The sequence below is a fragment of the Asterias rubens genome, chromosome 3, assembly GCF_902459465.1.
Source record: "Asterias rubens chromosome 3, eAstRub1.3, whole genome shotgun sequence".
NCBI classification, from domain to species: Eukaryota; Metazoa; Echinodermata; class Asteroidea; order Forcipulatida; family Asteriidae; genus Asterias; species Asterias rubens.
The window spans coordinates 14,632,906-14,660,446 of record NC_047064.1 but is presented as its reverse complement, the minus strand read 5'-3'; the positions used below and the strand labels follow the sequence as shown (position 1 = coordinate 14,660,446).

At 39.8% G+C, this 27,541-nt stretch overlaps 1 protein-coding gene across 1 annotated transcript in view; it reads right to left on the bottom strand.

Moving 5' to 3' along the window:
- Positions 1-2,803: 2,803 nt before the first annotated feature.
- The window catches only part of LOC117288236 (serine-aspartate repeat-containing protein F-like), a 39,042-nt gene continuing 14,304 nt past the window's right edge, over positions 2,804-27,541 (bottom strand). The window contains exons 2-8 of the mRNA XM_033769012.1: positions 27,066-27,115; positions 19,597-19,674; positions 18,542-18,617; positions 11,424-11,485; positions 6,851-7,696; positions 5,104-5,866; positions 2,804-4,361 (exon numbers count right to left, since the gene is read on the bottom strand). Of these exons, the coding sequence (XP_033624903.1) occupies positions 4,288-4,361; positions 5,104-5,866; positions 6,851-7,696; positions 11,424-11,485; positions 18,542-18,617; positions 19,597-19,674; positions 27,066-27,115 (1,949 nt within the window). The 3' untranslated portion in view covers positions 2,804-4,287. The remainder of the gene's footprint in view (positions 4,362-5,103; positions 5,867-6,850; positions 7,697-11,423; positions 11,486-18,541; positions 18,618-19,596; positions 19,675-27,065; positions 27,116-27,541) is intronic.

Sequence of the window (27,541 nt, the reverse complement as noted above, 5' to 3'; positions counted from 1 at the left end):
CTTCTTTGTGAAACCACGAGCCGCAGCCCCCCACCCCCCCTCCATAAAACAAAACAAAAACAACAGCAACGAACAAGCAAAACAGATCAAGACAAATAAACAAGTTTACACACATGCTCGAAACACCATAAGGTGTAGAAAGTATACCTTTGTTTTTGAACCCATCTCTCTAAATCCACATTAAATTAAAAGGGAATTTATATTTCATGTTATTATGCATTAATCAACAGATGAAGTGCTTCTTACAAAGAAAGTTGTTTCGGGGTAAATTTTGCATTTTTTAAAAAGTTTTATTCCTCTTTTTTGTATTGTTTACCCCCAAAACACCGGTGTGCAATGTATACTCAGTACTTTCCCGAATTTTGTGAACACAGCTCACAGGCATATTACTCGGCCGGTGGGATTCGAACCCAAGGATTAGTACTGCGAGATACAGTGCACTGCAGTGCTAACACACACGAGTGTACATGGGGTAAAAACCAAAATATATGTTTCGGAGTAATTACCAACGGTATACCCTCCACTTAAAGACTCTGGACACTATTGGCAATTGTCGAAGATATGTCTTCACACTTGGTGTATCTCAACATATGCATAAAATAACAAACCTGTAAAAATTTGAGCCCATCGGTCATCTTATTAATTAAAGAAGAAAAAACACCCTTGTCGCACCATGGTCACACAAAGTGTGTGCTTTCAGATGCTTGATTCGGATACCTCAAATTCTAAATCTGAGGTCTCGAGATCAAGTTCGTGGGAAATTTCTTCTTCTATCAACCTCTCCCCATTACTCGTTTAATCAAGAAAGGTTTTATGCGAGTAATTATTTTGAGTAATTACCAAGAGTGTCCACTGCCTTTAACAAGAATTCAAAGTTCATCACAAACTATTGAAATAATTTGCACTATTTAGGCGCGAAGTTAAAGTTTCATGTTTTAATGAACAGGATAAAGAAAATGTAAAGCAGGTAAACATTAAAATAATTGTATAATTGGAAAGATTTGTCCTATCTCTCACTATTAATTAATTTTCCAAGTGAATTTCCCCTCTTCATCCACAGTGAATTCCATGATGACAATAGTTCAATTAATTACATTTACAATAAATTAAATAATTTTATATACACTTAAACACTAGAACCAATCACATACGGCTGCTTAAACACACAAAAACAGCTTAGCACAAAACAATTTTTTTAACCAGAATATGGTTACCAGCCAAAATTCCATGTCAAAATGTACCACCTGTGACTGGTATGCTGGTTATTTTATAATTTTGTCTTATAAGAAAATTGTTAAGCAATGATAAAGCAGCTCTATGAAATTTGGCCTTGATTTGTACTTCGAGAATGCATGTTTAATATAGTTACGTAAAATAACACAATTATCTGTAACATAATATAATTAGCCTTTCCCATGAAATTACACATACACTCTCGGTTGGCAAAAGCCATATAGTTGTGCACGATGTGCAGCTGACAAATTTCGAAGGGTCTATTTTACATAATTTTTTATGTGCAAGCAGAGGCAATAAAGTAATATGAAATTTTGCCGTGATTTGTACTTCAAGAATGCATGTTAGTATAATTATTATACGTAAAATAATATAATTTGCTGTAATATAATATTTAGCCTTTCCCATGAAATATGTGTTAATTACATATACTGTTGGTTGGCAAAAAACATAGAGTTGTGCACGATGTGCAGCTTACATAATTTCGAAGAGAAGGGTATATTTTTACACAGTTATTACTACGTAAAGAAATGCTTGTTTAAAGGTGCCGAAATGTACCCCATAATACGATGATATTCAAAATCCTGTGCATGTTGGACCCACGTTCAACTGGACCCCCCCCCCCCACTAAATAATGCCATGGATTTTGTTTTGTCAACGTACTGATTTATAGACAAAATTGTTCCAGAACATTTTAGTTGAGTATTACATTGCGTATTGCTGATCAGAAAACGGCAACCCTTGCCGTGTTCATAAAGAAGAATCAATCCTAGTTCAGCGAGGTGATAGCATAAAGGCGGCGTTTCCTTCGACGTCCTTAGCCCGATTTCTAACCAACGGGGGCATATCAGACGAAACAACATCTCAAGATGCTTACTACCTTTTCAAAAGGCTTGGTGTCATACCAAAATAAGACCCTACACTTGAAGGCAGTGGACACTATTGGTAAGTATTCAAAATAATTATCAGAATAAAACCTCACTTGGGAACAAGTATTATGGGGAGAGGTTGATAGCATAAAACATTGTGAGAAACGGCTCCCTCTGAAGTGACGTAGTTTTCGAGAAAGAAGTAATTTTCCACGAATTTCATTTCGAGACCTCAAGTTTAGAATCTGAGGATTCGAAATCAAGCATCTGAAAGCACTCCACAACTTCGTGTGACAAGGGTGTTTTTCTTTCATAGTTATCTCGCAACTCCGACGACCAATCAAGCTCAAATTTTCACAGGTTTGTTATTTTGTGCATATGTTGAGATACACCAAGTACGAAGACTGGTCTTTGACCATTACCAATAGTGTCCACTGTCTTTTAAATGAGGCCGAGGGCGTTCAGGCATACATTTTTAGGGCGCATTGACTTTAACCGCAATTTCAGAATAATTTCGGGATGGTCGAGTATACACCTTTTTTAAAAAGCTTTAATCATTCCAAATTTGTTTAATAAATAATTTATTTAGATTTTTGACTGTTTTAGCAAACTTTAACAGCAACATTTTATGTTCTGAGCTCTCATAAGTAGGCCCCCTATTGTATTGCACACAAATTCTAGCTTCGCATCTTTATATATTCTTATTTTAGACATATTATTTGTGTACAAAGAGTTCAACTCAAATGAAACACATCATTCTCAATTTTAAAGTCATTCCTATTAACGAGGTTTATCTCTAACTTAACAAGTCTAGGTTTAAACCACAGATCTAAAGTATAAAAAAGAACATAGAAGGGAAACATTCACGGTTAACCACCACACCCCAAGTATGAAAGGGCACCATACAAAAATCTGTACATTATTGCAATAGATACAATTAAAAAGTTTACATGAAAGGGGTAGGCTGTGTTAGTGATTTAAATTTACTTAATAATTGTGTGTAACTATAGCCTATTCGAGTCGCCAAAAGAGAAGCAAGGACGTCCACACTCTGGCAAACACCCTGCCCCTTTTTGTTAAAGGGTTTGAATAAGTGGACATCCCACAGTGTCTATTCGTAGTGTTGAAGATTTTTTTTAAGTGCACAGAACAGAGGAATGTACAGATAGTGTTTGCAACACAGAGCTAGAGCTATCAACCATGTACGCGCCACGCACAACTCTCAGCCAATGGTTTCGGCTTATGACGTCACATCCAAGAGGTCTACTTCGGCCCTTCCATGGCAAAACAGCCTTACTCGAATATCTTTGTTTCTTACAATTGAGCCATTCTAAGTAATTGAGGGAATTTTTTTCCATTTCAAAGTTTCGAAGGCATACTATGTATGGATGTGAATAAACCAAATGCATTGACGTCATCCAGCCGCCATCTTCGAGGAAAAACGGTGACCAAACAATCGAGACGACAGATCTGTACACGCGGCGCACAGTATTGGCCAATGAACAACCTCCTTTTGACCACTAGGTGAGGGCGCCTTACTGAAATGACGTCATGTGCATAAGGTCTAGTGTCCTCACCTCTTGTGCACTTTCGCGTTTTTATGGCAATACAGTATCTCTGTATACTTTCATCAAAAATGAATTTTTCGAGTGAGAAAATGGCAGGGCTGACTTGTGCAAATACGTTTTCACTATATGCGGCTTCGTCTCAATGATATTTATCAGGGAACCTCTGCCACTAAAAAGTAATGGGAGACTTCGGAACGGTAGGTGGCAGCAGACTTAACAGGTAAATTTCCATACGTAGTTTTGAGCATGCGCACTTTACCTGGAAAGTCTGCTGCAACCAAGCGTCCCAAAAGTCTCTTATTGTCTACTGTCACAACTTATTTAACCAACTTATTAACCATAGATGCATGACATGTTATAATTTCCACGGTGATAAGTTTTACACAAGCCTAAAACTGTAAGGCTGTTTTTCACAGCTCGTTTAGTTAAAGTACAAAATCGTTAATACAGTATCACATTTTTAAATGATTTGGTGTGTTTGAGAAATTTCACTTCACTCCAGAAAACTAGCATAAGGAATTTGAAATAATCTTTAGTTTTCCTCGTCGGAAATCAACTAAAATTGCAAAGTAAACAGACTCTACTCCTTTGACGGCGAAGAGGGCGCTATTGTGACATTATCTTTTAGATTTGTTGTCCGCAACGTGCTGCAGCTGCCCGATGAAGTCATCTTCGTCCACTACGTCATCACCTAAAAAGTTAATTGACAAATCAATAATAAAAAATTGAAAATAAACATTTATTAGGTGCACACTCAGCATTTTCATGTAAGGTATGTGGGAGTACATTTTAATTATGATACCCACTCATTTGTTTACATAGCATCATGTACTGGGTGCTGTGGCGCAATATGACCAGGACCGCCAAGGCAAACCCCTTCTCTTTTCGATAAGTGCACTGGGTTCGTTTACGTGCGTTACACAACACACGGGACCAATTACGGCTTGTACGTCCCATCCGAAAGACGAAGCATCATTGTCAATCGTCTTGATTAAGGACAAATGTGTCACGAATAAGATTAGAACCCACACTCTGCTGATCAGAAATACCAGAGCGTGAGTCCGTTGCTCTTAACCGCTAGGTCACAAAACGCCACAATTACCTATTGTTTCTAAGTGAGTTTTTGTATTATGAAAGTTACTTCTTGTTTTTTATATTTGGGGGAAAAGAAAACTTGACTAGAGCGGGATTCGAACCAACGACCTCCAGATTAACGTGCACGCCCTCTACCAATTTTAAGCTATCTATTTGGCTAGATAGCTCAGTTGGTAGAGCGCCGGTACATTAATTCGGGGTCGTTGGTTCAAATCCCGCTCTATAGTCAAGTTTTCTTTATCAACCTCAAATCATTTAAAATCTAGCCAATTAATTTCCCCTGTGCTTTATTAATTGATTATATTTTAAATGACCAGTTCAGTTTTGTGAAATCCTACCGTTTTCTGACTTAGAGAGGGCCTCCCTCAGCTCCTTGACAAGTTTAAACTCCTCATCTTCCATCTTGGTTTCTTTCTCCTCCTCCTCAACATTACCAACATCTGCATCTTCGTCATCATCATCATCATCATCATCGTCGGCAGATTGGTCACCAGCATTTTGCAACCTGCTGATTTCTTCAAGCTCTTGCTCCATATCCGCATCTTCCTCCATATCCGCATCTTCATCTTTCTCGTCTCCATCTTCATCCGTTCCTTCCTCCTCCTCCTCATCATCATCATTCTCATCGTTTTCCCCATCAGAGTAATTGTCACCATCTGCTGGAGTGTTCTTGTCGATCACCTTATTGTCATCTTCATCATCATCATCTTCGTCATCCCTGTCTCTATCCTTCCCATCTGCAGTAGCTTCATTCTCAGCGCCTTCTTCATCATTATATTCAGTGTCTGGCTTCATACCTTCTTTAAGGCCATTAGTGTCTTCTTCATCACCATCGTCATCTTCGTCGCCGTCGCTGTCGTTATCATCATCATCTTCATCATCATATTTATTCTTAATGACATTATCTTCGTCGTCATCGTCGCTGTCGTAATAACCATCACCTCCTTCCTCCTGACTGTCACGTAGTATCTCGTTGGTCTGTTCTCCTTCTTCGTCATCACCATCATCGTCGTCGTCATCGTCGCTGTCATTGTCATCGTAGTTCAAATCTTCTGAGCTTTCAGTTGCGTCTGATTCCTTTCGGTTGATAAGTGACTGCAACTAAGATTTTAAAAAAGAAGAGAAATTGTTGATATATTATTTAAATAAAATTAACACCGATTATTCTTTTCAAAATGGAAGCAGAAGAGAAGGTTGATTTAAAGACAACCCATATGGTGACTCCTCACTCTTAAAGGGAAAGTATACGTTTGGTAAATCACTTTAATAATTAATGGCAATAAAAGTTGACTTGGTAAGAATTACAGCAGCTTGCAATAAAAAAGCGTTTTGAGAATCATTTTACTTCGAAGTAATGTGGTTTTGGAAAAAGATATACTGTCTTTATCTCCTGAAGTTGGATTCTAAACAATGTTACTGTCAGATACAATCCCAATATCGCTATTCCAAACGGATTATTATTCCAGTGTGGACATAACAGCTCCATATTTCTACAGGGTAGTTTTACTGTATATCTACACTCTACATAGGATTAAACCAGTTGAACGGTTGCAGAAACCAAAGCTATATTCTTCCCCTTTAAAGCCATTATACACTTTCGGAACAGAACAAAAAGTTCACAGATTTACAAATAACTTACAGAGTTTACAGAAGGTAATGGTGAAATACTTCTCTTGAAATATTATCCCATGAAATGCTTTACTTTTTGAGAAAACATTAAAACAATTATCAATTCTCGTTGTCGAGAATTACGGATTTATTTTAAACACATGTCATGACACGACGAAACGTGCGGAAACAAGGGTGGGTTTTCCCGTTATTTTCTCCCGACTCCGATGACCGATTGAGCCTACATTTTTACAGATTTGTAATTTTAAATATAAGTTGTGATACACGAAGTGTGGGCCTTTGGACAATACTGTTTACCAAAAGTGTCCAATGGCTTTAAACATGAATGTGCAATATGACAAAAGTTTGTTTTTAAACATTGGCGTAACATTGTTTAAAGTTAAGATGTCAAAAACCCACCAAAAATTCGATTCGAAGTTCAAGCTCAAGACTTGTTTTTTTTTTCTTTTTACTTACAATGTTGTAGATTTTGGTGATGAGAGTTTCAGTCTCCTCCTCAGTCGCCTCCCCGTCATCTGACAATGAATCTCCATCATGTGAAGCGCCCTCATCGGTAGCTCCTTCTTTCTCTTTATCGCTATCCTCTACGTCATTATCGTCATCTCCATCTTCATCTTCATCATCTCCTTCGTCATCTCCTTCGTCTCCTTCATCATCAACGTCGTCATCGTCGACGTCATCGTCATCGGTAGTCTGCTGTTCCTTAAGATTTGCCTCCCCTTTTTCATCGTGATCATTGTCACCATCATCATCGTCTTCTTCGTTGTCATCTTCAGCGTCTTCTGAATCTTCTTCATCCGCATTTGCATCTTTGACTTCCTCCACTCCTTCTTGACTCTGATCTTCATCACCATCATCATCATCTCCACTATCATCTTGAAGATTTTGGTTTAAAAGTTCTCCTTCAACATCTTCATCATCATCATCGTCGTCATCGTCTTCTTCGGTGGCGGCATCCTCTTTCATCTCCTTATTGTCAATGGTGTCGTTGCCATCGTCATCGTCATCATCATCATCATCATCATCACTTTCTTCTCCACCATCATCTTGAAGATTTTTGTTTAAGAGTTCTCCTTCAACATCTTCATCATTGTCATCGTCGTCAGTGTCGTCTTCGGTGGCGGCATCTCCTTTCTTCTCCTTATTGTCAATGGTGTCGTTGTCATCATCATCATCGTCGTCATCATCTTCAGTGACGTCGGCATCGGTGTCCATGATCTCAACTGTGACCGGTGGTGACTTTCTTGAGAGACTGTGCAGATCCTCCCCAAGCTGGTCATTTACGTCAGCCACCTCGTCTACCTACAATGAGAATAATGTATAATGGGATGTGAGGTATTGCATGGGTGAGATTGCAATATATATATTAGATTTTGTTCTTTTGGGGAACTTGTCTTGCTTTACATTTTACTACCGCGGAGTAGAGTTTCGGATTTCGGGAGACTTCTCAGTTCTGAAAAGAACTGTCCTGCTATAATAATCATGTGCTGCAGTTAGAACGGGGGGGGGGGGGGGTGGTTACGAGAGAGGGTGTTTGCTTTTTATTTATGCCAATTCATAACTTGACCCTTATAAACGTTTGAACCCATCACTGATTACCGTTTTTGTTAAATTGTCTGTAACTTTCTTGAGAATATAAAAAATGTTAGAGGACATTTTAGTTGGTAACCTTTTTATGGTAAGCATTTTATTTTTTGTGCTTAAGCAGCTCTATGACATTGTGTCCAGGATGATGTTTGCACAGTACCAATTAGAGGCAGAAGAAGCAGAATTACGTCGAGCCAAACGTTTGGAAAGGGGCACAATCCCAGAGTCCGCATGATACTACAGCTACGGTGGCCGCCTCAAGCCATGAGAGCATAAACAGGTTTGTTTCCAGTCACATCCAGCCTTCCGGAAGGCGCCTCGACTCCACTGTCTTTATATCAACTTGTAATGGAACATTTGTTAACGTGATATGAAAGAGAAGGCACCGTCTTGAAATGTCAAGAGGTCCATTGGGACACCTGTCTCACCCTCAGAGAGGCAACAACGAGGTGAACGGGAAAGATGCGAAGTGAAAAGACTCTGCATCACTTCGAGCCATCATCACCATCATGCATCTTAAAGGCACTGGACACTATTGGTAATTACTCAAAATAATTGTAAGCATAAAAACTTACTTGGTAATGAGCAATAATATAAAACATTATGAGGAACTGCTCCCCCCCGAAGTAAGGTAGTTCTGAAGTATAGTTTGCACTTGCACCCCAGCTTATTATAGACCGTTACAAGGTGCTTCAAATTATGTGCATGTCATGAGGATGGGTCTTACAGTTTAAAACAAAGCTCTACATACCTGCACAAAATTGTTTTTATAAGAATAACTAATGACCGCTTTGGGACTCCTTTGAATTTGGGTGTGAAAAGAACCGATACATATTCGGGGAAATGTGCTTTAAGATCACACCTTTAAAATATACTTGTTATACTTTAAAATGTCAATAACTACACTTTTGTAAAGGTTATTTCTATATAGGAAACCCTTTTGTGGTGCTGTAAATGTCCACAATGATTATGTTGCCGTTAAGCATATGAATGTAGTTTGTATTGTGGTCGTTTAAAGGCACTGCATGGACACTATTGGTAATTTCTCAAAATAATTGTTAGCATAAACAATTTACTTGGTAACGAGCAATGGAGAGCTGTTGTTAGTAGAAATTTAATAGGTTTAATTTCTCACTCAAATATAAGTTGACTTCAGGCCTGAAGCCTTTTATTATGCGTCTGAAAGCCTTAGCAACAAGTGTGTTTCTTTCATTATTCTCTTACAACTTTGATGACCAATTGAGTCCAAATTCCCTAGTTTTGTTATTTTATGCGTATGTTGAGATACAAATGATTATACTGGTCTTCTGGTGAGAATACCAAACGTGTCCAGTGGCTTTAAATATTTCAAGTTTTTGTTTAGCTCTAATTTTGTTCCCGCCTTCTTAAGTCTCCTGCCTCTTCCTCTTCGTTCCTTGAGAAGAAATAACAGTCTTGTGTTAGTGTACCATCCAATTAACATGACGGTGCGGGTTTTTAATAAAGAGGGCGAGGAGTGCCTGGGGCCGGCTAGATCGTCACCCAGAAAGGGACGACTTTTTATCTCGCTGTTTTGGTGTCGATAAAGTATCGTCGTTATTGATTTTTTTTGGCATGTCTCCCGGGGATTCCGTAGTTTGCATCCGGACCACAGTATGGTTTCGCATTTTAGTTAATAAATGAAGGCAATGATTGAGATGTGACAGATAATTCATTGTGATAGTCAGACTAAGCCAAAACATTTTTTTTACGTTGCTTTGAGAAGGAATAAAGTCAATAACAATAATTTAGAAGCGAAGTTTGTTCTAACCCCATAATAGTACAATTTCGAACATGTATTCATGCACAATAGTTTCTGTATTTAAGGCAATGTATACTTATGGTTTTTGGAACATTTCGAGTGTTTGTAAAATGCAGTTGTACACAATGATAATAGCTTGTAAAAGATATCAGTTGTTATGCCGCAAAATTTGAATCTGAGAAGCGTTACTGGCAGTTTCGCTTCTCAGACTGTGTGTTCCTAGTGAAGATTGTTCTTCCTGCGTGGACATATTAGGGAGTTTTCGTTTTCGACGACGGATGGTTCTGCGACGGTTTTCAGCCAAACGTTGTCGTTTTCAGCACAACGAAGATTCATCCCATGTACTGTTGTAGAAATTGAGGGACGACCGTCCTCAAAGCCGACGCATGCGCAGATGGCGCCAAATGTCATCATTACCGTCGCTGAACCATCCGTCGTCGAAAACGAAAACTCCCTAATAACTAGCTCCGGATTCGGTGACATCTAAAAAAAACTTTTAAAAACGTGACCACTTTTGAAATGAAATGAAATGCTCACACATTAGTTTTGCTAGCTGTATATCTACAATAGGATTTAAACAATCGAGCGGTTTCAAGTAACAATACAAGGTATACTTTGCCTTTAATTCTTCATGTTTCTACGTCAGTCGATACTAGTTCTCATTTATTTATTTATTTATTATGAAGATTATTCCCAAGGTAACTTAGTACCGTAATTGAATTATGCTTCAAATTATAGATGGGACTTGGCATCTGCTTTAGTTGTGATTCACAAGCGAGTCGAAGTCCAAACATCAAAAGCTCAATTAATGCTGTTAATTGTTTACAATATTCTCGTTAAAGTCATAGTGTTCCTAAGGGTGCACTCCACTAAATAAGGAGAAAACAAAGACCCCTTTTTATGAAATGAAGCCACGGGGAAAGATGAAATAAGATTATGCTCATCCTCAGAATCTCCAACTTGGACTAATGATGCGAATATGCTGATCACAAATACTGTCTTATACCTGCAGTGAAGAAAACTGATTATTCTTTACAAAGAAGGTGTGTGCGGGGGGGGCAGGCTTAATGAACAGACCTACGTGTTTGTTTGTTTGAGACGGTTCACTGGCTTTCAAGTTGAATAGGTGCGGCCTCGTTCCCAGGGGTGATCAATCTCGCCGTGCCATTTTCCCCTTAGCGCGTGCTGCTCGCTCATTCGTGTCGAGAGGTAGGCTCATAACTTACAAGATTTAGGCTTTAAAGATTTTCAAATTTTGCCTTTGAATTTGGGGAGTACCTCATGAATACAGGCCACAGGTCGTTTTTTTTTAAAGAATAAAACAGAAAGAATTTTTTTTTTTTTTTCTTTTTCTGGGGTAATAAGCAAAAACTCCAAATGGCTGACCTGCCAACACTTTAAAAGAAATCTGGAGTTCAGTGGTCTGAAAATATTTATCTTCGAAAAGTTTTCAAGAGGCTTAGAGACTCTAAATTTTGTGTATGAGTAATTTGTTAATGTTATGACGGGGATGGGGGGGGGGGGGCTTGGGAGGACGGCTGGGGGGGGGGGGGGGGAGGCTTCGACACACTACCAACCCCATACACGAAGCACTTACATCCACCACTCAGCATGATCAAAGTGTTCATTGGCAATTCGTCAATATGAAACGATATAGCTTACCCTTTTAGTGGGAATGTTTACGTCGTCCGCCGAACCATCTCCAGTCTTCTTTGACGTCTCCGCTAGAAAATAATGGAGAAATATGGAGGTTAAAAAAAATGACATTTAGAGTGCACTGTCTGACAAGTTAGTGTTTAAAATCGATTCAAGTGCTGCAGTTCCACGGGAAAAGGTGGCAATTTATTTTAAACTTTCTACAATTAAAGGTAGGATTTGGTATAGGGCCTAAGGCTAATAACACCATTGTTAAATTCTAATCTAAAAGCTTACTGCTTAAAAAGTTAAGACTAGAACAATTTTTCTATGAAAGATTTCCTTTTGACAGCAGTCATATTCGAGAAAAATGTAGTGACATTAAAAAAAATGCAACACTTGTACAACCAAACATTAAAGGAGCACGTTGCCTTGGATCGGACGAGTTGGTCTTTGAAAAGCGTTCTGTAACCGTTTGTTATAAAGTCGATATGGTTAGAAAGATGTTGTAAAAGTAGAATACAATGATCTACACAAATATGCCTCGAAATTGCGTGGTTTTCGTTTTACCTCGTCGACAAACACGGTCGGCCATTTATGGGAGTCAAAACTTTGATTCCCATAAATGGCCGACCGTGTTACTTCGCGACGTAAAACGAAAACCGTGCAATTTTGAGTGATACTTGTGTGGATCATTATATTCTACTTTTAAAACATCTTTCTAACCATATGCATTTCATAACAAACGGTGTCAAACGATTTTCATAGACCAACTCGTCCGATCCAAGGCAACGTGTTCCTTTAAGGGCATTGTGTTTACATTCTGAAAATTACATGGTAGTAATTTTGTCTTTGGACTCACCCAACAGATTTAGCCCAAACTTTCACAGGTTTGTTATTTCATGGCTCGGGAACTAGTTTGTCAACTTCCAATACCTCGGGGAGCTAATATCGACTAGTCACCCTTAAACCATGTAATGTTTGTATAATATAGGTTTTCTCGGTCAATTTTCGGAAAATGAGCAGCCAATTTAACCACCAAGCTATTCTATTTCGCGCAAAATCGAATGCTACTCAAAAGGGTCATTCGATTTCGTTTTGGGATTAGTCAAATGTAATGTTGCGTCATTCGAATTAACAAAATAATCATTCATCAAAGCAGCATTCAAATTCGCAGACGCTTCTTAAGGCGTGTGTGTCACGAAAAAGAATGACGATACGCTAAATTGAACAGAGTGCTAAAGGAATTTGACTCGACCCAAAACGAAATGGCCGAATTCTGAATTTGAAACGCAGTAACAACTGGAGAGGCAAAACAGCTTTAATTCGAACGCATGAAAATGAAATTGACTGCTCATTTGCCGAATTTGACCGAGAAAACCTTTAAAACAACATTTTACGTACAATACGTATCTCGTGTACGTACGTTACAAGTATCGTCTACGTTTACGATAAGACGGGGTATATTTTGTTTTATTTATGCATGTGGCACTATTGGCAATCATAGAGCTCCGTATCAAACACAGCGGCTATACAAATTGAGCTCCCAACTATGACGTAACGTGAGTGATTACGTATAACGGAGCTTTTTGCGAATCTTTCAGAAAAGCGCTGGATATGGTTATTTGAAATGACTGTTTTTTTTACAAGATTAGACTGGATTTCCTTGTTTATTGAAAACATGTTAAATTAAATTCAGCAACGTTTACGACTGGACATTTTTGTTCACGCAGATCTTCAAGACACATTAAGGACATACAAGTCATGTATGCGCCGTTTTTTCTTCTTGTGTGTCTGTCTGTAAAAACACACACTCCTGCGATTTATCACACACAAAGGTGATGAGACGGGAATCCTGACCTCGCCTGTTAAGCACAGTCTTCTTATTACATGACGGGAGCCGATGTAATACCGTTGGGATACATCGTCAAGTCAGCTCTAAATGTCAAGATGAATCCCGTAGACTTAGTACACACAGTGTGTGTAACACATTGTGTAGTGAGTTGGAAATTGATTTCACCTCTGTGACATTAGACTGGTCCTCGTTTTCTGTAGCCGGGGACTCAAAAACTAATCAAACATAGCACCGACCTGTTACACAATTTGATGGAACCGGAATGGCCCAAAGGAGAGGCTTTTTACTTTGTTTCAAAGGCAGTGGACACTATTGGTAATTACTCAAAATAATTATTGGCATAAAACCTCACTTGGTGACAAGTAATGGGGAAAGGTTGATGGTATAAAACATTGTGAGAAACGGCTCCCTCTGAAGTGCCATAGTTTTCGAGAAAGAAGTAATTTTCCACGAATTCGATTTCGAGACCTCAGATTTAGAACTTGAGGTCTCGAAATCAACCATCTAAACGCACACAAATTCGTGTGACAAGGGTTATTTTTCTTTCATTATTATCTCGCAACTTCGATGACCGAGGAGCTCAAATTTTCACAGGTTTGTTATTTTATGCATATGTTGAGATACACCAACTGTGAAGACTAACATTTACCAATAGTGTTCACTGCCTGAAAGAGAGGATCGTGAGTGAAAGCCTAAACTTGTGATTTGTGACCTGCAATTCTTGAACATTTTCATGCATATTGACCAATACGTTTGAAAGTTTTGGCTGTTGTTATCGATGCATGCAAATTTGCTGCGTCCATCTTTGAACAAAAATAGGCTGTGACATGTAAAGAGGCAATCATCAAGGAAGTTGCAAGTCCAGACAAGAAAAACACATCAATAAGGATGACTATAAATAAGAGCGTTTCTCCCTCAATAGTGGTCCACTAATGCATGTTAAAACACATGGAGACAAGTTACAATTCTCTCAAAGTAAACCGACTGGCTATATGTACGGTGTTGCAAAGCATCCTCTGATGATAAATCGTATGAAACACAGACTAGGAACAAAACGGACTATGAAAATTATGATAACTGGTCCTGGTGGCTTACACATCAATGGACAAAGTAAAGGGCAAACCATAGAGCTATATAGAGGCAAACAAAGAATTTATGCATTTCAAGCAGAGTTCACGGTCTTCAGTGACTCCAGCACAGCAAGCACGCTGGTCACTAATGTTCAGCCGATCAACAAGCCCACCGGTCCCCCTTGCCGTGAGGCGAAAACATCACCCTACCCAAGCATTCTTACCTTTTACGTTTATTAAGAAAACTGTCGACACAACGAACACGATAAATATCCTTCCGAGAAAGTGACACATAGTGCTTAATTCCTTGGTTTTCAACTTGTTTTCTTGGGACCCCTCCGTCCAAAAAAAAACTAAACTCGACTATAAAGGTGTTGCCAACACGCAACAAAGCTAGACTACGGAATGCACGGGAAGGTCAAAAACTCCCCTCTAACAAAATGGTACATGCTAGTGAAAAGGTTAGTGACTTCATCAACCTAAAAGTATTGAAATGTTTCACTAGGTAAAATAATGTACCCTGGGAAGAAGTGTATTCACATCTGTCTCTGCTGCCATTTTATTTTGTTTTCTTTGCTGTTTCAATGTCAGTGAAAATTATGAGTCTTGCATCAACGAAACTCCGCTGCTGCCATAATATAGACCTTGAGTTCCTATAGATTCACCGTAATTTCTTAATTTGATTTGTGGAGTGTTCATGTCTACCTCATACACCCAAAATGTAAGGTGTAGGCCTGCAGTGGAAGCGAACAAAACTAAATTCGCAAATATAGATTAGATTACCAAGTTTTCTGTGAACATTTCCCGGACGAGCCAAATTTTTATCAAAATAGCCATTGGCGCAAAAATATCCAAGGCGGTAAAACAAAACTTGCTTGCGTCGATGTCCCTTTAACGTTACCCTTGCAGACTATTGCCACTCTAGCTATTCTTCCATCCTTGCTCTGCTGGCATTTCCCCTTCAAGGGACGCATAGAGCATACATTGTTGACATAGCTGGCCATGTCAGGGGTCTCTGCTGATGACACCCGACGGTGGAGAGACCGAGAGAGGTTGTCCCCCCAAGAGATATGATTTCATATCAGAGAATGGAATATGCAAATTCACGGACTGAAACAAAATATTTTCTTGTTGAGGCAAACAAAATGTCAGTCAATTGGTTTCGGCACGCCATTATACGTCATTGTTTATTTCAGCCTCTGGTTCTATTGTTTTAATCATATGTTAAAGACACTGGACACTATTGGTTATTGTCAAAGAAAAGTCTTCTAACTTGGTGAATCTCAATATATGCATGAAATAACAAACCTGTGAAAATTTGAGCTCAATTGGTCGTCAAAGTTGCGAGATAATAATGAAAGAAAAAACACCCTTGTCACACGAAGTTGTGTGCGTTTAGATGGTTGATTTCGATACCTCAAGTTCTAAACTTGAGGTCTCGAAATCAAATTCGTGGAAAATTACTTCTTTCTCGAAAACTATGGCACTTCAGAGGGAGCCGTTTCTTATAATGTTTTTTACTATCAAGCATTCCCCATTACTCGTTACCAAGTGAGGTTTTATGCTGATAATTATTTTGAGTAATTACCAATAGTGTCCACTGCCTTGGAACGTACATGTAGATGTGTACAACTTAAAAACTAACGTGTAAAAATTTCAAAAGGTGGTTGGGTTTTCGAGATATCGCCGAACATCTGGAGCGAAAATGTCCACGCAGGAAGAATAATCCCTAATAGGAATAAACAATCGAGAAACGTTACTGACAGTAACGCTTCTCTGGTTTTTCATTTCATTTCATTTTATTTGCCAGCAAACATGAAAAAAACACAAACAAGTATTAAAAAATTGCACATCAAAGATTTACAAGAAAAAGCAATACAATGGTTATAGAAAGAGAACAGCTAAAAATATGCAAAAACACTAGCAAATTACTGAGAAACCTGGCCTGGCCGCGGGCAGATATAAGGATTGTGTAGGAAACACCTCCAGTGGGGGTGGAACACAAAACACTACAGACGAAACAAAAGACAAGAACCCTGGCAGGGAAAGCCAATAGCGACAAAAAGTCACTTTCAAAGTGGCTGACCTTTTGGTTCGGGACAATAACGAGAATTAACAAGACACACCCTCCACAGGAGGAATACGTTTTACCCACCAGCCAAGCCAGGCAACTCATATATAAAAGACAAGCAAGAAAAAGAAAAAAAGCATTTAAAAAAAACAAAAAAAACACAGTTTTGGCCCCCAAAAATGATACCTTTTTACATAACCATAACACTTCGAATTGAAATCTCTACAAAAATGCTTTATTCTATATAAAAAGCTGCTGTTCGCTTCTAACCAAAACTTTGTGTTGCCATAGGTTTTAAGAGTGATTACCAACCGACGTATAGATTTCCCTTCAAACACAAAACCTCTCTTTAGAGCAACTCGGAAACTGGTTTTCATTAAGGCCCAGGCCACATTCGAAAAAGCTAACCAGCCTAATTATGTTCAAGAATAAGGTCATTATTGTGATGCTTGAACACAATTAGTGTCACAGCCGTTTTTCATCCTACTCAGCGATGGTAAGCTCTGATTGGCTATTATACACCGCCGGATAAAGTAATTGTATTAACACTTCAACGTCATTGGCTGCTACGGAGGCCCATGTAGATCAAGGACAGACTCATGCAGACTATTACACTGTATATAGATGATTCCATGTTCAAGCCAGCTGCAGCGTCTATAATAAGACACCGTAATTCTTTCAATCGACCACACTCGACAAAACAACAAGGACATTCAATTAACACCTGTGCCTTTATGTTATATTTCTATAAATAAACTTGAATATTATTGTCCCCTTACAACGGACTTTTTTTGCTTTGCCAAATCCCTTGTTAGTGAGAGAGAGGAGAAAACCCGACAACATGTAGGAAATATCTTTATCCCCGAAGAGTTTTTCTTTTTTCAATGCAAGTTTTCTGAGCCTTTCCTTGTCCTCGACTTGACGATTCCCCCGTTGGCAGCAGCTGATATGAAAACAACATGGGGGGGGGGGGCCTATATATACCTAGGGAAAGACTTCCGAAATGATCCGTCGAAGGACACTCTAGATCTTTCTGTTTGACTGATGTCCAAGAAATTAGTTAATTAGCATTACTTCCAGCGCAGCTGATGCCGTCAAGATTCATAAGTTATTGATATCAATTTTATATGGTCATTGTCCGTAAGTGTAAGGCCGTAGCCAAATTGGCGACTACAGCTACGGCTACGGCTGTTGCTAAGGGTGTTGCTAAGGACGTGCTATACTTCAATGCATGATGACGCAGAAATCTAGCCGTGGCCTGAGTCAGTGAAACAACAAGGGCCCAATTTCATAGAGCTGCTAAGCACAAAAATTTGCTTACCATGAAATTTCATCCTTGATAAAAAACAGGATTACCAACCAAATTATCCATTTGTTGCATATTGCTTGTTACTGGTATTCAGCTGTTGTTTGCCTATCCTGAAAATCACGTGGAAATTTGGTTGGTAATCCTGTTTTTATTGATGTGAAATTGGGCCCTGGCTGTAGACATTTTCCCGCGTAAATACGACGTAACCTGCGACGTCATAGCTTACAAAAGAGCAACATAGACTGGGTCCAAGTTCATAGAGCTGATTAAGTACATACGTATCTCAGCACAACAAAATTCAGCTTACCAGAATAAGGTTACCAGCCAAGCTTCCACGTCACATGTACAATTTGTGACTGGTATCATTCCGATTTGCTGAAAATTAAATTGTTCTGCAATATTTTCAGCACCATGAAATTTGGCCCTGCAGTATTAATGTCCTTGAATGTATACATTGTCACTATTTTTGTAAACAAAGGTTATAGTCTTCGTTGCACTTTTTGTGTTTTATTAATCTCAACAGCCAAATAGGCATGGCCCTACGTATACCACTGGGTGAGCAGGTGAGGGCGCAATCCTTTATAAGAAAACAAGGACACAGTAGAATACGTATTTATACTGTCATGATTGCGTTCCGAATAAGTTTCACCTTGACAATTATGAATATGCAACGAGTTCTTGCATATTCATAACATTCATGTTAAGGAAAGCAAACTGCGCAATTTTACATTTTCTCATTTGTTGATCTTCATTCAATTTGAATAATTAACACACAGTGGACCCCTGTTCAGAACAAACATGCATTATTTTTTTACGAAATAAGATTTCATATAAAATCACCTTCGTTTGACTCGCTTTTCTCAAGTTCATCTCGGAGCATATGGATCATGGCCAAGGAATCCTTCTTTTTGAAGAACTGAAACAAAACAAAATAAACAAAGAATGTTTGGTTAAAAAAATAGAAAGAAATTTTAAAGGGAAGATAAACGTTTGGTAACACCTCATTGACAACAGCTTTCGATAAAGAATTTTGACTGTCATTTCACTTTAAAGTATTGTGGTTATGAACAAAGATATCATTTGGAATCTCCCATTTTTGAATCTGATAAGCGAATTTCAATTTGATTACTCCATTAAAGACCCTGGACACTATTGGTAATTGTCAAAGACCAGTCTTCTCACTTGGTGAATCTGAACATATGCATAAAATAACAAACTTGTAAAAATTTGAGCCCAATCGGTCGTCGAAGTTGCAAGATAAAAAAACACCATTGTCTTACGAAGTTGTGTGCTTTCAGATGCTTGATTTCGAGACCTCACATTCTAACTCCGAGGACACGAAATCAAATTCGTGAAAACTTACTTCTTTCTCGAAAACTACATTACTTCAGAGGGAGCCATTTCTCAGAATGTTTTATATTATCAACCTCTCCTCATTACTCGTAACCAAGGAAGGTTTTATGCTAATAACTATTTTGAGTTATTACCAATAGTGTCCACTGCCTTTTACATGGTACTCTTCCTGCATGGACATAATTGCTCAGGATTTAAGGTGATATCTCCAAAACGCGACTGTGGAAAATGTCCACATGTTTATATAGATGGTTTAATATAGATGGTTCCAAACACCAAACGGATACCTTTCCTTTAAAACACGCGTATAAGATGTATACAAGAACTCGTTGCCCAAAGCTTATATTTTCATTTAAACGATTTCAAACCCATGTTGAAAAAGGACAGGCAAATGTCTGAATAATTTAGATTTTTCACTTGTAGTATTACTTTTGTCTTTCTTCAATTTTCACTCTCGTAATTCCACAAATTAATTTTGGAAGAGTCATCGATCAATCATTCTCTCTTGACATTCAGTTTCTATTCCTTACGGCTAGTCTCACCTCATTGACGCAATCCGGTAGCTGGTCTGGATTCTTGAAGATAACCAACACACAGTCATACTTGTTTAGAACACGAACCTGTAAAAGTAAAAAGATAGCGGCTGGGATTAAGACTAAGTAGTCCTCTGATAAAGGTTGACTCTGAGACGCTGCCGTAGCAAAACTAGCCTTTTACCAAGTCGCAGACGTCATCGAATAAGATGAAATATAAGGCACGAAAGAAGGCCAGCACGAATGGTGCCATTTTGTATGCTACAATACCCCCCCCCCCCCCCTTGTTAGGATGACGCATCCATGGGGTAAATGCGACTTGACAGAAAACTATAGATCTGAGAGAAAAGATGTTAAGTGATTAACCAAATGTAAAACATGTCAAGGTTTAGTCGTGGAAATGCAACAAATAAACACCACACTGTCATTGTATTTTTGTTAGTTAGAGTGCAGAAGCGTCATATTGTAAATATTGCTGATGGTGAAGGGTTGGGACCGACGTTACAACCTCTTTCCCACCGTAGGTATGTAGCGCAGCCACAGACTCTGTGGGTGCGTTCGTTTAGCTTCCCTGGGTCGACCCCGGTGTGTGGCGGGTTTTTTTCTTCCAAGACGAACGTGGGTAATTATCTGAACACGTTCGTCCTGGAAAAAGCAAATGCCACACACCGGGGTCGACCCGGGGAAGCTAAACCATGGCTAAACGAACGCACCCACATCTTTTCACGAAGCAATAAACAGATATTTTCGTGCCGTTAGTACGTTCGACCTAGTTCCACCTCATCAGAATGTTTGAGCGTGAAACCAGACTTTCTGCTTCTATTCACCCATCACTCTTGATTTGCTGAGATATAGGCCTACGTACAATGACCTATTCGAACAGCTTTATTCCACATGCTGCAACTCTATGGAACTCCTTGCCTGGTGCCAGTTTCCTATCATCACAATCTAGACTGTTTTAAAGGCATGTTACACACCGAACGAAGCACGTTAGAGACAGACGGTATTCGAACCCGGACCGGGTAATCTGAGTTACTGAAACAGTCCCAGCAACTTAGCCCACTGAGCCAGGTACTCAGTCACGGGTCTTTTCATGGCAGCTTGACCCCTGCAGTGAACAGTCGTATATCATCCGTTGCGTTTTGTACAGAGAGGCACACTATGGGTGCGTTCGTTTAGCTTCCCTGGGTCGACCCCGGTCTGCCCCGGTACGTTCGAATAGCTTTGATGGGGCTCACCCGCGTCAGCCCCCAGTGCCCTGCTTGTGGAGTGGGTCACTTAGGGGTGACCTGAGGTGCATGCCGTCACCACGAGAGGGCGAGTGCGATCGTTCGATTAGCTCTTGTCAGGGGCTCACCCGAGCTGTGAGCACTGCGGGGTCGACCCAGGGAAGCTTATCGAACGTACCCTATAATGGCTCTGTAAAGTGTATGTTTTTCGGTTAGTCAAAGGCAAACCAATGCAGTTATACCAATGCAGTCAATAGCGATGTACATCTGTGTATTTAAAGCCAAGCACCTGTCCTTGCCGTTGCGGATAAGCAAAGGGGACCAGTCTTGTCGGGCTCTTCCAAAACCTCGGCTTAGGCCCGTCTTCGGGGTCAGGGCTTCAGACTCTGGAAACTACAACACGACGTATCACTACTCCAAACTTGTCCAGACCGGGAGCCAAAGTCGGAGCCGAGGTTTGGAAAAGGCCCAAAGCTATGACGTCAGCCACACGCCCCTTAATTTCTGAATCATTCATACTGCGATGAACCCAGGTTACAATTTCACCAGGCCCCTATATCTGTGCATATATCGATCCTTAGACAGATAGCGGTGAACAAGCTCATTTTTAGTCCGGGTAGCGCTTCTTATTCTTAATCTAATTATTCATCGTGCTGTGGAAGATACATCGCCTTTCCAGATCCGCAGATTAAAGGCTCTGGACACATAGGTAATTACTCAAAAATGTTTTAAGCATAAAACACTTACTTGTTAACAAACAGTGGAGAGCTTTGGATTGTATAAAAGATCGTGAGAAACGGTTCCCTCTGAGGTAGTAGTTTTGAGGAAGGGGTAATTTCTAACTAAAATATTACAGGCCCAAAGCCTTTTATTTTGACTCCTAAAAGCACACACTTGGGCAACAAAAGTGTGTTTTTTCTTCATTGAACTATCGCAAATTCGATGGCCAATAGCTATATAATTTTCGCAGGTTTGCTGTTGTTATTTTAAGTTGAGAGACACCAAGTGAGAATTCTGCTTTCTTGACCACTACCAAAGGTGTCCAGTGCCTTTAATCTTATCTCATCATGGAAGATACATCGCCTTTCCAGATACACAGATTAATATTATTCATAATTTTGAAACGAAATGTTGGGGACTTCTGGCTTGAGGCGGCGTTCTTGACGATTGTGAAAACCATCATCGAGCTTCAAATCGCGTCTCCGGTTTCAATCTCAAAATTGAAAGAACCTTGGGGAGAATGTTTTCTTAGGGTAAGGAATCGGGATGTTTTTTCCCCCGTCCTTGGAAACATCATCGAGTATAAAAACGGTATTATTCCAAGATAGCACTTGTCCTTGTAAACACTCACGTACATTCAAAATCCACAAGCAGCAAACATACAGACTTCCTACTTATAAAACAGCTTGATGAAATACAATTCTCATCTTCTTCATTATGTTACTGTGTTTGGTGCTTTTACTCCAGGGTCGTTTTTCTTAAAGCGTGGTTTCGAATCTAGCTGAAGCTACCTCAGCCGCTTTGGGGCTGTTTGTTCTGGTTTACAGGTTTTCAAATTATAGACAGAGGCAAACAAGTATTTTTTGGTAATTGGAGGATCAAGAAGCTTCTTAAGCACGAAAATAGCTTATTTTGCCTACTTTACACATTTGTACTGACAAAAATATCATGCCATATACATTGCTTGTGACTAGTATTTAGCTGTTGTTTGCTTAGCATAGTGGAGTCTTGGTTGGTAATCTGATTTTACATAGCAGTGATTTTTTTGCTTAGGCAAAATTGTGTGCTTAAGCAGCTCCTTGGGCCCTGTATAGACAATAAACCCTTCCCATGAAGTGTGAAAAATGGACATCGCGCGTGCTTAAGTTGGCAAAACGAAGCGTTGTAGGATTGAGGTATTTCTGAAGGAAAAAAAACCTGATTACTATTGCGTAAGAATTCAACGTTTCGATCAAGCTTTTCTGACCGTCTTCAGGAGAAAAGATTGACCCTCTGATGATGTATGCTTTGCGAGTGTACTGTGAATGGGTCACATTAATACGCCATGTTCATAACAACCCAATAATTCAATCCGCACAGCAGGAGCAATAATTGTATCAGCCTGAATATTATTTATAATTACCGTAACAAATAAAACACCTGTCTCTATCTCAGTCCACAATGCACCGAGGAATGAATAGGCATAAGGTTAAAGACACTGGACACTATTGGTAGTTGTCAAAGACCAGTCTTCTCACTTCGTGTATCTGCACATATGCATAAAATAACAAACCTGTCAAAATTTGAGCTCATTTGGTCGTCGAATTTGCAAGATAATAATGAAAGAAAAAACACCCTTGTCACACGAGTTGTTTTCTTTCAGATGCTTGAGTTCGAGACATCAAAATCTAATTCTGAGGTCTCGAAATCAAACTCGTGGAAAATTACTTCTTTCTCGAAAACTACATTACTTCAGAGGGAGCGGTTTCTCACAATGTTTTAATCAACAACAGCTCTCCCTTACTCGTTACCAAGTAAGTTTTATGCTAAATATTATTTTGAGTAATTACCAATAGTGTCCACTGCCTTTAACCTGTTTGCTATGCCTACAGTGGAGAGAGACTTAATAATCAATTTGTGTGTAGGGGGGGGGGGGGCATTACGTGCCTCTGGTCATGTAGCGTCTTCAAGCCTAGGTCAATAAGGATGCTTCTCGAAACTGTATGACTACAGACCATGAGGAACTCCATTGGCAAGGAACTACAATTGGTAGCTTTACACAAAGCTTTAAATTTTTACAAATTGAATTGCAAATGGACTTTAAACATGTTGACTTTCAAACTATGAAAACATTAGTAAGAAACGCTGTGTTTATCATGTAACTGTAAGTGCACTGTAGACCACTTCCATTGGCCGCCATCTTTGATGAAACGTGTACGCGTGAAAGGCTACCATTGGCTTAGGCCTTGTCCGAAACGACGACTTCGGCTACAGCTACGTCTAGATCAGCGCGCCTACCAGTGTTGAAGAATAGCAGACGCGCGCGATCTAGCCGTAGCTGTAGCCGAAGTCGCCGTTTCGGACACGGCCTTAGAGTATAGTGTACAGCGCGTACGCTACACGCTTGCACTTGTCCATTGGTTTACATCAAAGATGGTGGTCAATGACGTCATGGGCACTCCATCAATACAAACATATCGCTTCTTGGAACTGAATGAATACAGATCACGAGGAACTCCCTCGATAGTTTTACTCAAAGCTTTCAATTTAATAAATTGTATTGCTAATGGACTTTCAACATGTTGATTTTCACACTATGACAACGTTGTTATAAGACACGATGTATGTATCATGTAACTACTGTAAGTGCACTATAGCTCTCCTGCACACGGCGTCACAAGCCCATAAACAGTCCCTCGCTGAGGGTAAATAAACCGGCCGATTGTTTGCTTACTGCGCGATTTTCATTTTAGCGCTGCTAACCGTTAGCTGACGAAAAGGCAAGCCTAACTGCACGAAAATGAATGACGTCACAATGCACATCCATGGTGGACACGCAAGATGGCCGCCCAATTGTCTTGCTAATCTGTAAAATACGTTTACATCGTAGACATGTGTCTGCTACAGTAAGCACGAACGATTGCTTACCGTTAAGCAGCTCTACATGAAATTGGGACCAGCTATCATTGGCTGAGGAGAGACGTGGGTGCGATTACACGCGTGGACGTTAGCATTGCTTGAACATCGAAGATGGCGACCATGCAATGCTTGGGTTCTAATCAATGATCGTAGGCCTTTAGCGCCGTTGGTCATTTAATACTTAGTTGGATCTTTGCCATGTTCAGAGCCCAGCTAGAGAACTTGACATGTTAAAATGTTTCGGGAAATGGTTTATCTGTATTGATGTTTTGAAATGAAGTATGCATGCGTTGTGTACGCTGATACGACGTTGAAATGCGCGTTAACTTTTGCGAAACGTGCGCTGAGAATAAAGTTGCCCGTTCAAAACTCGCTTTACATTCGTAAATGAAGGAAAGTGGGTGATCTATTTATCCACAGTTAATTGGCATAATAAATCATAAAAATGACTCGGCCAAGCTTATGTTGAAACGTGGATTGTTATGCATATAATTAAACCGTGGGCATGTTAATAGGATGCCGGTTTGTGACGCGTCTGATGCAAGATGGCCTCAGGTTTTGCAAATATTGATTTTAATGTTTGCAAATAAGAGGGCTGCACTCTAAACAAACTATCGTGTTGTTGATAAGAAAGTTCTTGCTCTGCCAAGGTGTCAGAGTTCACAGGTTTTCTCCTGTCCTCCTGACAAGGTAATTTCTTGTCTTGTTATTACCTTCTCGCATGATGACAAGCCTTGTCATTATCTGGTCACAAGGTTTTCATAATGACTATTGTCATTGTCTTGTCAAATTCTTGCATTGGTCTTGTCACGGTAACCCTGTGAACTTGTCATGCATTATTATTGTCAAAACCTCTGATACAAAGTTGTGGTTTGGGTGAACTTTGTAGTTTGGTCCAATATTCTATACGGCACTGGCTTGCACACCGCGGAATTCCTCGCGCCAGTTTCTGTTGTGGATGCTCTCTTGTTACGCCACTTTATTCAATAAAACATGGCATTTTAGGCATTGCATAGTGGGGTATCAATATTTGGTTTGCGGTAACACCATGTGTATACCTACTTGCCAGGTAGATTTTGTTCTTTAGAGAACTGTCTTTATATTCTGCTAGTATTGCGGAGTCAAAAGATTAACAGAATTCAGTGACTTCTCGGTTCTAAAAATAACTGTTCTGCTTTTTAGCACCTGGGCGGAAGGTGGCGAATCGGCCGAGACTACTACTTTAGCTTTTAGTGTATCGTTATTACCGTGACTACCGCGGAGTGACTTCTTAATTTGTCTCATTGCTCTTCGCCATCGTCAGGGGGGACGATGGTATAAACCAAATGTAACAATCATGTGCCTCTAGTTTTCATTAGCTTGATAAATTAATGACAATCGGCCAAGTCAACGTTCGATAAAAATTTTTACAGCAATCTAAAAAGAGGATATTAAACATCCCATGCTATTGAACCTTTCAATCAAGCAATTTTGTTTTTTAATAATGACGGAGGAGCACATGGGAAGCAGAACGGCGCTATCATACGTCATTTAATAATAAAGTTAATTACTAGCGTGGAAAAGATCCACTTAAAACAAAACAAGGTTTAATTAATTCGAACAATTCCTTTCCCCCTATACATGTATATCGTAGTACAAAGTAGACGTATAAACGGACGAGCATATAGACTCTAATTGATTTGCAGTGTACGATGGCTGAATAGATAATAGTATTGATGACGTCACAGTTTGTTGCATAAGAATTGGGAACCTTTGTGTCTCAATACGACTGTTGGAAATACAGTACCCAGTTACAACACTTATAAGCAATGCAGACCAACCGTGACGTCATCAGTGGGGTCAAGTGCTGTCAATGGGTGCGTTCGTTTAGCTTCCCTGGGTCGACCCCGGTGTGTGTCGGTTTTTTTTTCTAGGACGAACGTGGGTAATTATCTGCACACGTTCGTCCTGGAAAAAAAAACCGCCACACACCGGGGTCGACCCAGGGAAGCTAAACGAACGCACCCATTGCTAGTGCACACAACCATTTTAAATGTATTAGTATGAAATATTAACGGGCCAGAGCCGCCCACGAGCCCCAAGCAATGGTTTCGAAAAGGGTCACAAAGGTGAATTTAAAATGTAATCATACCAATCGTCAAAATGGCTTCTCGGAATCCGACTAGTTGCTACGACAACCACTCTGCAATCCTCCATTATAGCATACTTCGTCACATTGCATGATTTGTGCATCCCTTCCTTCCATCATTGTCAATACCAAACAATAGAACAGTACCGCCCAAACTAGTCTTAAATTGTTTACTTTTAAGCGCTTAACAATTCGCGGAGTTTAGAAATTAATCAAAAGTAATAGGAAGTTCAAATTTACATAATGACATTCTACGAACCGGACTATACACTAAAATACATTGCATCATCAAACCTGATAGATCGATGGTGACAAAAATTCAGGCAACCGTGCACGAGTGATTCATGCATGTCTCTTTCCTTCATAGCCCGCCAAAATCCATACCCAAATTACGCGGCAAGAAATTTACCTCTTTTTACCCAAACCCGCGTTTATTCACACGTCTCGTTCTCGGACTTTGGATCGAAGGCAGTGATAAAAGAAAATCGTTACAGTCCACTTACCTCGTCGCTAGGCAACGCTTCGGCATCATCACTGGTAGTTGGAAGTGCCCCTATTTAAAAAAAAAAGATGGAAATGAGTATGAATATTTGATGTGGTTATATTGGAAAATGGTCACAGAGTATGCATGATTTAACATTACTCTGACGTGGCGTGTGACGGGGTATCAATTACGATTCTTTTCTTGTGGCATAGTCAACATTAGTCTTGGTGCAAGACGTTTCTCGTTCCCTTTTCACGCACACCGCGGCCAATTCACCGACAGCGCGCGCACCGACTCACCTGACTTATAGTCCACTCACCGCCCCGGAGAAACGTCTTGGTCCGTGTGCATATCGCTCGGGAAATTCCGAGCACATTCCAATCATTCCGTGCTGCGCTAGGCCTGCATAACTCTGACGTAGCAGTATCAGCATAATTTCCCACAGTCTGGTATCTGTACGTCTTCGGTGCAACGCAACCAGAAACAGCCAGGCTT